The sequence below is a fragment of the Lepidochelys olivacea genome (genome assembly GCF_965140295.1).
Source record: "Lepidochelys olivacea isolate rLepOli2 genome assembly, chromosome: 11".
Lineage (NCBI taxonomy): Eukaryota > Metazoa > Chordata > Testudines > Cheloniidae > Lepidochelys > Lepidochelys olivacea.
In genome coordinates this window covers 29,494,197-29,508,671 of record NC_140421.1, presented here as the reverse complement: position 1 = coordinate 29,508,671, position 14,475 = coordinate 29,494,197, and the positions used below count along the sequence as shown (strand labels likewise).

The 14,475-nt window shown below is 39.0% G+C and overlaps 1 protein-coding gene across 3 annotated transcripts in view; it reads right to left on the bottom strand.

The window, feature by feature from the left end:
- Nucleotides 1-14,475, bottom strand: part of GALNT13 (polypeptide N-acetylgalactosaminyltransferase 13) — a gene marked incomplete at its 3' end in the record, with an annotated part of 686,573 nt that overhangs the window by 174,572 nt on the left and 497,526 nt on the right. For all 3 annotated transcript variants that reach the window (XM_084642901.1, XM_084642899.1, XM_084642900.1), the window contains 3 exons: nucleotides 9,155-9,321; nucleotides 6,995-7,202; nucleotides 4,276-4,446 (listed from right to left, as the gene is read on the bottom strand). In XM_084642901.1, coding sequence (XP_084499027.1) covers nucleotides 4,276-4,446; nucleotides 6,995-7,202; nucleotides 9,155-9,321 — 546 coding nt within the window. The remainder of the gene's footprint in view (nucleotides 1-4,275; nucleotides 4,447-6,994; nucleotides 7,203-9,154; nucleotides 9,322-14,475) is intronic.

Sequence of the window (14,475 nt, the reverse complement as noted above, 5' to 3'; positions counted from 1 at the left end):
TCTGGGAAACATTCTTCTTTCAATTATATGCCTACAACCCCCTTAACTTTCAGTGTGCCAAAGAGAAGAACTTGGGTGCAATGACTATTATACACATATTCAAGAAAACATAAAAGTCAGTGGTGTTATATACACCTATTTCATCAGTTGGACAGAAAAACAGATCTAGATACACACTCAGTACTTAACCCAGATGCTTATAGAATGAGAAAATCAACCAGAAGAAATGGTTTGTTGCTAAGATTTGCAGTTTGAGGGTCTTTTTTTGGGGGAGAGGGATCCCCAGTAGCTTCTGAAGTAGCAGTGGTTGCCAAAAACACTTTAGGCTATTTGGCTAGAATATTGCATCATTTTCTTTTGGATTCAGACCTTGTTACTGTTATCCATGTCTAACATCTACAGGTTGATTTACTGCAATAAGCTCCATATGAGGCTATGCTTTAAAATCTATTTGAAAATTGCAGATAGCATCAAATACAACAGATCACTAATTAAATGTTATTTCCAGAGGAAGCCCATTGTACCTGTGCTCAGGACATGCACTAGCTGCCAGCTGATTTCCAGTTTCACATGCTGTTGTGACTTATGAAAAAAGAATGGGGTGAAGGTAAGGGTCCTAGCTACTTGAGACAGCCTTTCCCCCACATGGAACATCACAGCAGCCATGCTCACCTGTGGTGTCTGAGCTAACATTCACTTAGTTTAAGTAGGAGTAACTGGTGGTAGGTGTTCTTGATAAGAGGCCCTTGCCTCTGAAACTCTCTTCTCCTGGTACATCGGGGCCTGGATCAGGTGGTCATCAGAACAAGATGCAAGACTCACTTGTTATCCCAATTTTTTCCCCAAGGCACAGGCAGGAGGGGAATGGGGTGGATAATTGAGGAATATTTTGTTTTGAAGCTGGGGAGGATTTTAGGCAGGTTAATAATTTTAACATATTACAAATTCAATTGTTTGTGAATTTTCAAACATGTCTAGAGTTAATAATTTGTTTGTAAATCAAAATAAACCCATATACTATAATTTACTCTTATCATGTACCTCTGCCTATACTTTGCTCATTAATTATCTCCAACGGGCCTACTTTTAACATTTCAAGCAACCTCAGCTAGAAAAAAAAGCACCTGCCAAATAAGTATCTTATTCTGTCTCTTCCCAACCTCTTCAGGATTTTTATTTTAATAAAAGGATTTTTTAAAATTAAAATCCGTTGACTAATTTTGGCTCAGGACCAAACTATAAAATAATGCTATTTGACTCCAAGAGAGGGAAATAGGATATCAGTAGTGAAGTCCTACACAGACCAGCCAACATACCAGCAAGTTTCTCACAAACACTTTCTCACTAAAGAAGCTGATAACCATGGAGAGGAGAGCTGGTGCCACTAGCATTTTTTGAATTTCTTGAAATTCCCCACAAGTCAGTGCTAGGAGCAGGGAGAGTGGATAAGTCGAGTGAGGTGGTTGACACACAAAGCACCAAGCAGGGATGTGAGGGAACAAAGATCCAGTACAGGAAGGGGCATGGAGGATGGAGCCACCAGGTGAGGAGGAAAAGAGGCTGAGCCAGTAGGGGTAGTGGTAAGAATTAACTCTTGGGATTTTACACAAACATCTCAACATTAGTGAACAGCTATTGAGGGGCTTTTCAGATAATAGCAGTAAAATTTGACCTGGGGGAAAATAGTTTCCTTGTTTGTTGTGTATTTCCCTCACCATTCTAATTTTGCTCTTTCGGACAATATTTGCTCGAGGCCAGTCCATCAATACGTGTGTACACACGTGTGTGTGTACGTGTGTGTGTGTACACTATATACTATGCAGTATGTATACATTTCTAGAACATTTGTGTGGGGTACCTTTTAACTACAAACAGGTCATTTACAAGTCTACATTATGGGCCTGAATCTCCAGCTGAGCTATAGCCCTTTTGCACCATTTAGGTACTACAAAAGGAGCTATAATCCAGCTGCAAACACCCAAAAGAGAATTCACCTGACAGAGGCACATCTGCACTACAGTCAGGCCCTGAACCTCTGGTCTCCACACCCTCTAAGGTCAGGCTTGACAAAGCCCTGGCTGGGATGATTTAGTTGGGGATTGGTCCTGCTTTGAGCAGGGGGTTGGACTAGATGACCTCCTGAGGTCCCTTCCAACTCTGATATTCTATGATTCTATGATTCCTGGGGAGGAGGTGTATCATGGGCGGGGATGGCACCTGGCTGAGCTTTGCTCTGCCACTGTACTCCTCGACTACTGTAGGGTCCATAAGGATCCATCACTGGCACATGCTAGTGCCGCCAAGGAGCATCTTGACATAGTCTTGGGGCTGGAATTAGCTCCAAGAATCACAGAGCCAGAATCAGCTCCCTGACAGCCATCCCCGAGCCCACGCCACACCCAGCAGCGCTGGAAAGCATTAAACCCTAAATGTGAAGTATGGCTAACATTTACAGTGGTCACTATTTTAAAAATCAACATTTATCACCTATGGTACTCATGGTACTATTTCCCTACCACAATTATTGCCTATTTCTAGTGTATCCCCAATATCATGTTGTGGTAATCATCAAAAATTGCTGGCAGTTTAAATAGGGCCATTATATACTCTCCAGCATCCAATTCCCCAAAGCAATTTCCAAACAGAATTTGGTGCATGCTTTCTAGTCAAAAACTTAAGAGCCATATCCTGGTCCCCTTAAAGCTTGAGAGGCAACTGGCATGGAGGAGACCCCAGGTGGTACAGAGCAGCGACAGCCAGCCCTACCCCACTTCTCCTGGCCCTGGCATAAAGGTTTACTCACAGGTATGGTCAATGCACTGGCTCTTCTGAAGAATAGACCCTTGGAGGTTGGCTGCAGCAAGGTGCAGTTTGGACTCAGATTGAGGGGACAGAAAGGTGGCTGAAAGCCACCTTTGATCCTCCCCCTCTCAGCTGTGTGAAAGCATTTAATCCTTATATTCTACATACCAACATGCTGTAGTTTTTCCTAATAAATAAGTGGAAGAAAAGATGGTACCTGATAACTTCATTGTCAAGCAGAAATATATTAAAAAATCTAAACCCACAAAAACCCAAGACTCTGAAGAACATAGATTTCTGCCCTTTCAGATGTACATAATTATGAAAATGTCTCTAATTATCCATTGTCTTGTCTGGAAACCTTTCTTTTGGCTGCATTGTGAACTATTTCAACCTGAGCTGGCTCTCTCTTTATCTGCCTGTTGCACGCAGTAATGGGACATGCAGGAGGGGAATTTCCCCAACTTCTTTATGCCTCAGACATGTTTGAAATCATTATTTCAGCTTTTCATTACTTTCATTAACTATCATAAGGACCATTATAGCTATCAGGACTGAGCAAATAATCCATAGCAAATAATTTAGTCAATGAATGTCACCTCTTTTTTCTGTTCCCAAATTTTCTACAAGCTGATAGCAAGTTTCTCAAATGTGTTACAGTGAGTCACCAAATACTTTTTGTGACTAATTCTTAGTCTGTAGCTCATTCATGAGCAATTCATTGACAGTGTTCAATACTAGAATGGGAGATATGTTTGTTAGATTTGATAGGACACGTACTGTAGGTATCAATTCTGTTCCCTGACTGGAAGAGCATGAATTTTAGAATCAAGTTTCTAGGGAAAATATTTGAATTTTACAAGTTCAGAAGTTATTCTCCACAAGTACTTTCTAATATTAGCTTAAAATTCATTGTTTTCATGAACACGCTAGCCAATACACTTCTTCACTAGAATATTTGAAGAAAAGTAATGCAAAGGGGACAAACACATCCAAACAAATTCATTTTGTATGTTATTGAATACTCACAGAAGAACTTTAAGGCATTTGCTCAGTTCTGATAACTATATTGCACACTGTGAATAGGTGAGAAAATGGTCTTCTATTGTTTTAATCTAAAAGGTTTCAGAGTAACAGCCGTGTTAGTCTGTATTCGCAAAAAGAAAAGGAGTACTTGTGGCACCTTAGAGACTAACCAATTTATTTGAGCATAAGCTTTCGTGAGCATAAGCTGCAGCTCACGAAAGCTTATGCTCAAATAAATTGGTTAGTGTCTAAGGTGCCACAAGTACTCCTTTTCTTTAATCTAAAAGGTGTACCACACCTTTATGCTTTTTGGATATGTATACATTTGAATTTCAGTAAAGTCTTAATAATTAAAAATGATTATCCACAAATAAAACACTGCAATGCTCACAATTATGCAATGGAGTCAAAGACAATACAATAGCATCCTTTGCCCATTCTCCTTACCTTACAGGCAAGGTTCTGTCCCCTTTCCTTCTGTCCATCTCTCTCTGAGGAACAGGATACCAGCGAAAATTAAGCTTCCAGTTAAACCCTCCATATGTCATGTCTGACCCAGCCATGTATTCAAATGTGTCATCACTGATCACATCAATGATTGGACAGACAACAGTTTTTCTATAAGAAAAAAAGATTACTTTTTAAAATATGCTAGAGACCCCTTTCTGTTGTGGCTTCGCAGCATAGAAATCAAGACCCACACCAGAGATTTTATTTGGAAACAAGATTGTGCAAAATTAGTTTTCTCAAATTGTCAGATTTTTTTTTGCAAACCCTTTTTTTTCCACCATTTTGGTTTACATAGATAGGCTTGCACTCCCTGAGTTTCACTCCAAGTTTAGCCTCCCAATTTCAAATCACAGCCCAGCTTTAAGCTACCAGATTTCAGGACTAACTCATGGTAACCAAATAGGTGGTCCCCACAGTTTCCATCCAAATGCATTAAGTTGATGCAGGTTAGGTTAGGTGCAGGTTAAGTCAAAAATTCATCTAGGTTCACTCAAACCTCAGCAAATCTGTCATGAATTTCAGATTTGGAATAAAACCTGAAACCTTAATGAAACATTTCATTTTCATTTCATCACTTACTCTGTAAAAGTATTTTTCCAGGGCTTTTGTACATATTTCCATTGTTCAAGGTTCTATAACACAGTGCGTTAATTGACTTTCAAGCTGATGTTCATATTAATAAAACATCAGCTTAGAAGGTCAAACATGTTATAGACTATATAACGGCCATAAACAGCATAATCTGTGTATTTGCTTGAAACCATGCAGAGTAACAAATGTGTTTCTTAGTGTCCTCTGCATCAGTATGGGCTCTAGCTAAAGAGACAACCCACAGCTGAGCCAGGCAGATTTTGAAATACACCTAAATTTTGCTGCTGATGTGCCAAGCTGACCTCCGTACCACATAGCTTTAACTTTTCTGCAGCGGGTGCCATATTTTATTTTATCCCTAGTGAGATAGCTTTTCTCTTTTGCTATGCTTGATGTTTTATCAGTTCATAATTTGTAACATTGTTTATAACATAAGGGTCACAAAGTGCAAACTGTAAAAATCCCCTATATATTAGAAAAGTCTTAATGAAACATTAGAAGATGCAGTTAGAGCACCACAATTTAAAATATTGTGCATTTCCCTAACACTCCAATAACAGTTCCGTGCAAGTTATTGTAAACAATTTGTAAAGTATATTATATTAAACTGGATCCATAAGGGTGCAGCAGTCAGCTCTCTTTCATGCCTCTTGTGCATTTGTGGTCTTCTTACAACAACAAAATTATCTTTAAATTGGTTTGGTTCGGACACACGTGATTTCATTATCTCTTAGCACTGAGATGATGATGCTGGGGGAAGGCCATCAAACGAGAAGCATCGAGCTTAGATGCACTACACAGTGAGTTATGCAGCCTTGGCACCCCCTCCTCCCCTGCCCTCAGCAAACACCAGGTCAGACTGCTGATTCCTATCCCCATGCACAGACATCCCCCTCCTTCAAGTAAGCAGGGACATTGCTGTCATTTCTTACCCCAAGAGTAAAACTGAACTGATATTGTAAAGTTTCTCCATTTCTTTGCTCTCCACTTATACGCACAGTTCCCGCCCATCTCCTTTCCCTATACCCTCTCCTCTGTAGAGACACCCTCCACATAAACCCATACCCTCTCTCTACACAAATAGCAAAATAAACTCTTTAGTTGTTGCTGCAGCATTCAATTGATGCTGTGAAGCTGCTTTCCTCCAATGGATAGCCCTGCCCCCCCTCACTCTAACACATCTGCCCTCCTCCCCACAGTCACCCATCATCCTGAAAACACAAGAGACACTCCACCCATCTTTAACCCCTGAAGCTGCTGTAGTAACTGGTTGCTGTTGCCCCTCTGCTCTCTGGGTCACTCAGGGAACATTTTGTGGAGACCTCTTGCAATCCATCTGCTTCACAAATAGAGGCAAAGAGTCTTTTTTGGCCTTGAACACAACAGCATTTGTAGATAGGTAGGCAGGCAAGCAGGTATTACACACACACACACACACACACACTTGCTTCCTCAACATAAAATATAAGTGTATGGAATTTGCTTTTTAGAACAATAGCAAAAAGTGATGATAGCAAGGCTTTCTGCTTTGATTTCTGTTTGTGACTGGACATTCACTTATGCACATAAACTGAGCGGGTACACATTGCACCATCCACTTGGAAGACAGGATAAGCACAAATTCCAATTGCTTGTGAGCTCACAAGAAAAGGGAACGGATGGGGAGAGTGGAGGAATGCACCGCATACACAAGCACTCATGAACCAAACAAAGGTGGTGGGTTAGTTTGCCAACCAAAGATTGGATAAAAGGCTTTATTTATTAACTATTATTACCAGTTACACTAACAGAGACCGTGTAGGAAGAAAGATACAATAACTATTAAAGCATCTTATCCTGACAAAAATATTGATTGAAAAATTACTGAACCATTTTTTTAAAACTAAAAAACGCTGTTGGGTTGATGACTTGTTTTCAATGTGTTCAGGCCAAAGAAGATTCTTTTTATAGCCAAAATATAATCACACTGAAAATAAAGGGTTATAAAGGAAACTCTGACAGACCCTTAACTAGAGCAGTGTAGCAGGCATTGTCATCATGCAGAAGGACATATATCAGCCCTTACCTGTCTTCCTTTATTCTTGCCAGTAGGGGCTCAAGCCAGCCTAAAGTGCATTCACAGTGTGCATCCAGAAAAGTTATGACCTTGCCCTTAGAAGCCGCTGCTCCTCTTAGCCGAGCACGGATCAGTCCTGACCGTTGTTCCATCCTAATAATTTTTACTGGCACTTCCAAATTTTTCACATAATTTTCTAATGAGGCTTTCAGAAAATCTGCCAAATGCAATTTAAAAATACAAGAAACCTTTTGTTCAAACTAGATTCAGTAGTCAGTGAGGAGTCAAAATAGAACTGTATGGTTAATACATCATACTGGTCACTCAGGTAATTCTTGGACAATATTCTCATGCATGAATATTGAAAGACCAAAGGTCCTGAAAGCACAATTCAGGAAATACAGTCTGAGACATGTTTGTCAATTTTCTGAAGAATGAGAGATGAGTTTCCAGGTCATGGAGGTTTACATTAGGACACTGCTCACATTCTAGGATTGCAATATAGTTCTGGTTAAATGGGTCCCATGAGAAGACCATGCAAATAAAAGATTTCAAACAGAAAAAATTATGATTAATTTCCTACTTATAGCACTGGTCAGTCAAAGCTTAGTATAAATTCAATCCAGAAATGTGTACTTTGATTAAATATATGTTTTTGCTATTTTGTTATAAAGTCGAAGTTTAGTTTTTAAATATATCCATTTTAATAAGCTTCTTCAGCAGTTTGGGAGCTTCCATAAATACCCTTTCCCTATGTATGAGGGTCATGTTAAGTACTTTGACCCCGTGCTTCTCTTTGATGTCTGACTTGGAAGGGAGCAACAAAAAGTACAGTTCGGGGAAAAACCCAGAGCAGTGGAAGCAAGGTATAGTGAAGCCAGTGCAGCATACTTTTCCCTCCCCCCAACCCCTTAGTAACAGCTGCACATTGTGAATGTGAGCAAGAGAGAGCATGCTTCCCCTCTACTCTTTGAAACGGGGATATCTAGTTGGGTAGCCATGTGGATGTTAATGCTACTTAGGGCAGCATTAATATCAGCTCTGTACCTGCAATCCCTCCAAGGGGTACCCTGCACAGAGTAGAGGAAGCCAGTACAGGAGCCATACTGCATGGTCTGAAGTTTTCAGTCACAAAAAACAGCTTTTGACCACTTTAATAGTTTGGAAGAAAAAAAATCCTAAAAATGTGGAACAGGGGAAAACCAAAAAAATTCAGCTGCTTGGCATGTCACATCAATGGCACAGCCCTGCCCCTGATATTAAGCGACAGCTCTATAATGCTGAACAGGATATGATGCTGTAGCTAATCAGTGGATTACAAAAGACAGTACCTTTCATACTGTGCAATAAGCTTCAAATTCCCCTGCATTTATTTTTACACAGCTGCAGATACAGTAACGTACCTGCCTATGGTAAAACCTCCATGAGGAGGACAGAAGACCTAGGGAAATCTTTGAGGTGCACCTTGCAGTGTTTGCTGAAGGTTTCCCTCAGGGGACAGGTTTTGGCACCCGGAGAGAAATCAGGCAACACAGCTTCCAAATCCTCCAGTCCTCATGGTGCCGTGCTGTGCAAACATTTTGACATCCAAAGCAAATACATTGACATTTTTTGGCTTTTCACCAGTTCCATTATTTTAGCATTTTTTTTATTTCTAAAACATTAACATTATCAAAAGCAGTTTTTGTTACTGAGCAAAAGCAGTTTTTGCTTTTTCTACCCTCAAATAACCTCAATTACTAGTTTAAAAAAAACTATGTGAAACTCGGGCTCAAAATAAATTAAAAACAAAAACCAAAGAGTAATCTGAGGAAACCGTTCAAGCTTCTGACATTTAAACAAGTTTAAACCTCAAGAGTGAGTCATTTCCTTGTTAGGAGAGAAATGAGCGACGGAGACATAGGACACTATATTCTTGATATTCTTTATCGGGAATATTGGCACAGCACTCATAACATGGTCACTGAAAAGCACCATTATCACTGAGCTACTTAATCCAGAAAACTGCCCCTCTGAGTTGGGGGGTCAAATTCATTACTGGTTAAAACTTTATTGATTTACAATCCCTTCTGCAGGCTTCTCAAATGTGACACTAACAAAATATGTACATTTTAAATCTCTATCAAATTATTATAACTATCCACAAGAAAATTAGAGCAAGGGTCATACCTCTTTCACTGGCATCATCCACCAAGATAACCTCAGAAAGCAAATGGTGTGGGGATCTGTTTATAACACTGTAAACAGTTCGAAGCAAAGTACTCCAGGCTTCATTATGAAATACTATAACTACACTTGTATTTGGGAGTTCATCAGGGTAGACTTTTGTCTTGCATCTGCCAAAGAGAAAAAAAGACAAGTTAATCTTTTTTATAAATTCATTCTCCAGTGCTATGTAACAACATGACAGGTTATCAAATTCTGGAAATTGAGCTTCAAGATTGCTGGACAGCTCACCATTCAGTAAGATATGAATCTCTCCAGACGCTCCCCGCCCCCCCATCCATGCCCCCCTCAAAATACAAAACAAAACAAAAAAATCACACGGAAATTCTCAGGCATGGGGTTTTGAATACTGTATTCTGGCTAGGAAAAACTATGAGTAAAAAGACTAAAGCTGCAAATAAAATTTTGTACCAGATCTCCTAAATGAAGAATTAACATTTACATCCAAGAAATAATACAGTGCACACACATATATACATACATACATACACACCCAAACATGTGAGTGACGACCCCTCAAGTCCTACAGCTTGGATAAAATGGGACCCAGCACTGAGCAACGCTAGAAGTTTCTTAAAACTAAAACCTAAAAATGAATATTTTTTAAAAAAACTCCAGTTTGCTCATAATACAGAAGGATGGAACTAAAACCTTTTATCTCTGTCCTCTAAAATTTGGGGCGAGGTCATGTAACGGTACCCTAAATACCAACCACTCCTGGTTTGAGTAAAGAAAATTCACCTGCGGTGTTTTGCAAATCCCAAATCAAAATACAGTCTCCTCATCCCATCCCCAATACATGCACTTCATGTGCACAGGCAGCTATTATAAAACCAGCAGTACTTGTTATCAAAGCCAAGATATTTCATTCTAATATTTTCAGCATTGCTACTTAAAAAAATCTTTTAGATATATTGATAAATGTCAGCTATGTACTTAAAATCATTTTCTAGCTCTATTTTCATCTTTGTGATCCCGATTTCAAGAAAGCACTTAAACACATGCTTACCTGTAAGTTCAGTGCTTACTTACAGTGACCACCCATCCCTAATTGGGTGGCACAGTCCCAAAATGTAAATTTCAAGTTCTGGGCTGAATGACTGTGGGACATCATTTGGTCTGGATTCCCTGTAGTGCCTATCCTGGCCTGCCTGAGGCTCAGGGGCATTGCCAGCCTCTTCTTGGTGGGGCTGAGGTGGGGCCTTTGGCCCCCCTTGCCATAAGACCCTGCCCCCTGCTCGTCGTCCTCTTCCCCCCAAGGCCCTGCCCCTGGACACAGGCCAGGGGCTGCTCTTGGGCACCCTGATCCTACACCCAGGGCAGGTGGAGGGTCCAGGGCTCCCCACAGCAGCCCGGGCTCCCTGGGTGGCTCTTACCACTGCCAGGCTTCTGACCTGGTCAGGGGGCAGGGCTCCTGCACATGTCCAATTTTTGCATTTTGGAAAGCTGGTCACCCTATGCTTACCTATCCTGAGGCCTATACGTGGTATTTATTTTTTTACTAAGGATAAGCTAAGAACATGTTTATACATTCCTCTTTAAACATTTTCTTTTAAATGTTTTAAATCTGAAAATGTATGTTAACTAATGTTACAAGCAGAGAAACTCTTTTGTAGTCTACTGGCCTTTTCTGACTTGGTGCCCTGTAATTCTCACACAAGAGCAATGTATCACTGTGGTCCATAATATTTTAATACTCACCGTGCTGCAGAAAATCAGTACAACTAGAACTATATGTTGTGCTATCTCCCTAGGATTTACACTGGGTTAGTCTGTCAAGTTACTTTTTGATTTAGGAGTCAGAAGAATGACAGAATTGGGGCACTGAAGAAACATTAAATGGACCTTGAACTCTCCCCCCCCCCCCCCGCACTCATCATAACAAAACTCTGTAAAACTTTCTATTGCTTCACTGACATGAAAACTTACATAAAATAGAGTCACAATGACAGCCTTCAAAATTTAAGGGTGACATTTCCAGGTATGAAATATAGAAGAAAGTCTATTAGTTCACTGGTTTCCATATTATAGTCACAAGTCCATAGTGTGCTCTAGAAACCAGAGCAAAGAACCTCTCTTGATTGCTTGTCTTATCCATGTGGTACATCTTGCCCATTATTGCAGGAGAGTAAAACCAGGAGCATTGTGATAAGTAAGCAGCTCTTCTGCCAGGTGAGTTTCAAAAGGAATCTCCTCCCAGCCGAGCCAGGGGGAATCATGCTAAATTTGTATGAACTGGAAATTGTTCTTTGCAGATTTTATAGCGATGTACAATTTGGAAGCAATCACTGAGGAAGTTAGTCAAACAACATGGCCTTAGAGCAATAAGCTATTCATTTGCTTAATGAGCTTTAAAATCCATGGAGAAAGGTGGTACATATTGTTTTCCTAACTACTGCGGGGGCCTAATTAACTATACATTTGGGCATCTATTATGATTTAGATTTACAGGGTTCATGAATAATATGGCTATTATATTATCATCTGTGGGGATGGTGGTAGTTTAGTTAGTGTAACCCAAAGAAATGTGACCAAAACGGGGCAATCTCTCAGAAAGGGAACATTGTTTCCTTTGCAGAAGTTAGTAAATGTTTTCCTAAAAACATATGACGTTCAATTGCCCCCCCGAAGATATATGGTGGCCAAACCTGATAACTAAATTCAGTCAATGAAGTGTGAAATGGAAGGACTTCAATGCAAAACACAATACAACTTTAACAACCAGTGCCCTCATAATATAATGTTATTGTTGAAGGGGTTATTTCTGTACTGTTTTTTTTTTCCTTTTTCAGATATTGTTAAACAATTTTTATTATTTCAGTAGTGATTGGTATTTGATTTTAAACAAAAACAAACTAGATTAAAACTACTTGAAGTGAACTATTAAAATGAGATTGTATAGTCTAAAATATTAAAATATTTTTATCATGGTTCTAGAATGGCAAAAGCAATAAGAAAACATATCCGTGTTTTTATAAATTGCCTTCATGGAGGTGGATATTTATTTGAAGGATTTTTCTCTTCCATGTTTTTAGCACTTTATTTTACAGTATATATCCCCTCTGCTAAACATTCAGTTTGTATAATTATACAGTATTAGCCAGGATCATGTAAAGAACTCCTTTACTATTAATTACTATTCTAAAAGATCTGCTGTAGCTCAACTTGAAGTTATAGGCTTAATGTAGAAATTACTGGGTGAGGTCCTCTGGCCTGTGTTGTAGCCAAAATGTTTTTAAAAGGATATACATTATCTCTGTTTATGTTGTAAAATGTTAAAGCTAACGAAACATTTCAAATTTGTCTCCCAAGCACAAGCAAATACCATAGACGTATTACTCTCAACATGTGTACATAAACCTGCACTTAAACTTCATTTTGTTTTAATTTTATACCATTTTCTTCTGTGTTGTGTTTTTAAAAAATTGGTTATTAAAGTTTATGCTTGAATATAAGAATGGCCATACTGGGGCAGACCAAAGGTCCATCCAGCCCAGTATCCTGTCTACTGACAGTGGCCAATGCCAGGTGCCCCATAGGGAGTGAATCTAACAGGTAATGATCTCGTGATCTCTCTCCTGCCATCCGTCTGCACCCTCTGACGAACAGAGGCTAGAGACACCATTCCCTACCCATCCTGGCAAATAGCCACTAATGTACTTAACTTCCATGAATTTATCCAGTTCTCTTTTAACCCCTGTTACAGTTCTAGCCTTCACAACCTCCTTGAAAATATTTAGAAAAGCAATATTAATTGCTATAACAAACAAATTAACAAAAACTTAAGTAAAAATTCTATTTGTTAGTCTGTTGCTAAAACCAAGTGCTGGGGGCAGGGAGCAGAGTAAGAAGTCGTCTCACAGAAGATTGTGAGTACCTGTTTTAGCAATCCAGCACTACCTTTATCATGGAAAACTACTAACATGTTAAGGAAGTAAAAATGGATTTCTTTATGTAAAAACTGAAAAACCATCTAAAACAGGTACATTTGTATGTGGCAAAAAAGATTAAGAAAACCAGGACAAAAAACCAAAACATTATTTTAATAAAGGAATAAAAAATAGAAATAATTAAAATATAGAAAACCAGGTCATGTTTCTGTTATAGGCTATATAAAAACATTATTTGTGTCATTAGTTACCATTATATTGTACATAAACTAAGTTCATTTGTGTATAAATTTGGGTTACTGAAAACAAGAGAAATAGGGAAAAAACTTATGTTAACCAATTTAAGTGGTTTAAGGGTGCATCCCACAGATTGGAGACACCAGAGTGTATCAATGCACAGTACAGAAACACCTGGATGTAGACAAGAAAAAAGATAAACCTACAAGTAACAAACAACTACATTTCAACCTAGCGTGTATGTACAATTAAGTATGCAATCACCTATAGAGACATTACAATGGCCTTAGGTAAAACAGGGCTAATGTAACAGTTTGACTGCTACATTCACGCCTGGGACTTTGATCGGTAATGTACAATTAATGCATACAGCTGTCATTTTGAATCTTTTTTATTTAATATGACTGAAATCTATCATTGTGTACTATAATTGTATAATTTCTTGTTATTCAAAACAGACAAAATGACATTGCTAATCTGTTTCTGTCTCTCTCTCACACACACACACACACACATATATATATACACATACAAATTAATGAATGAATGAATCATAGAAAACAATAAGAAAGCAAAGAAAACAGCATAGGTAGAGAAATTATGTGCATGTGAAAGTGATCATTCGCTTTCCAGATCAGCTCATTCTGGATAACTCCCATGAACAAATTCTGCAGTGCACCAAGTAATGTGCTCGGATTTGTCGACAGCTGAACCTCTCACTAGAAACTAAATTAAAACTACCCAATTCATTTAATTTAGGATACTTGATTTTAGTGGAAGTCATAAAGGCTGTTACTTTGCCTAAGCTGCAGTATTAAATCATAATTTGCAATGTATCATTAGTTGTCATTTAGAAAACAGGTAGCTGCCATTAAAGTACTCAGAGGAGTTTTTAGTCCACTGTGCATTATAAATTGGGCTCTCGGTTTTCCTCTCTGCAATACAGAGGGGAACACAAGGGAATAAAAAGGGGCAGAAGTACCTTAAGCAAAGCAGTGGTTCTGTAACACATTTAACCCTTCTCTGCTTTCCTCTGCACTAGCATGAGTTTGAGGCTCTACATTTAGGACTGTGGTCAGTGTATTTACTCGGCATCAGCATTGCTAATCCCAAGCATTCAAAAATCATGAGTCAGGC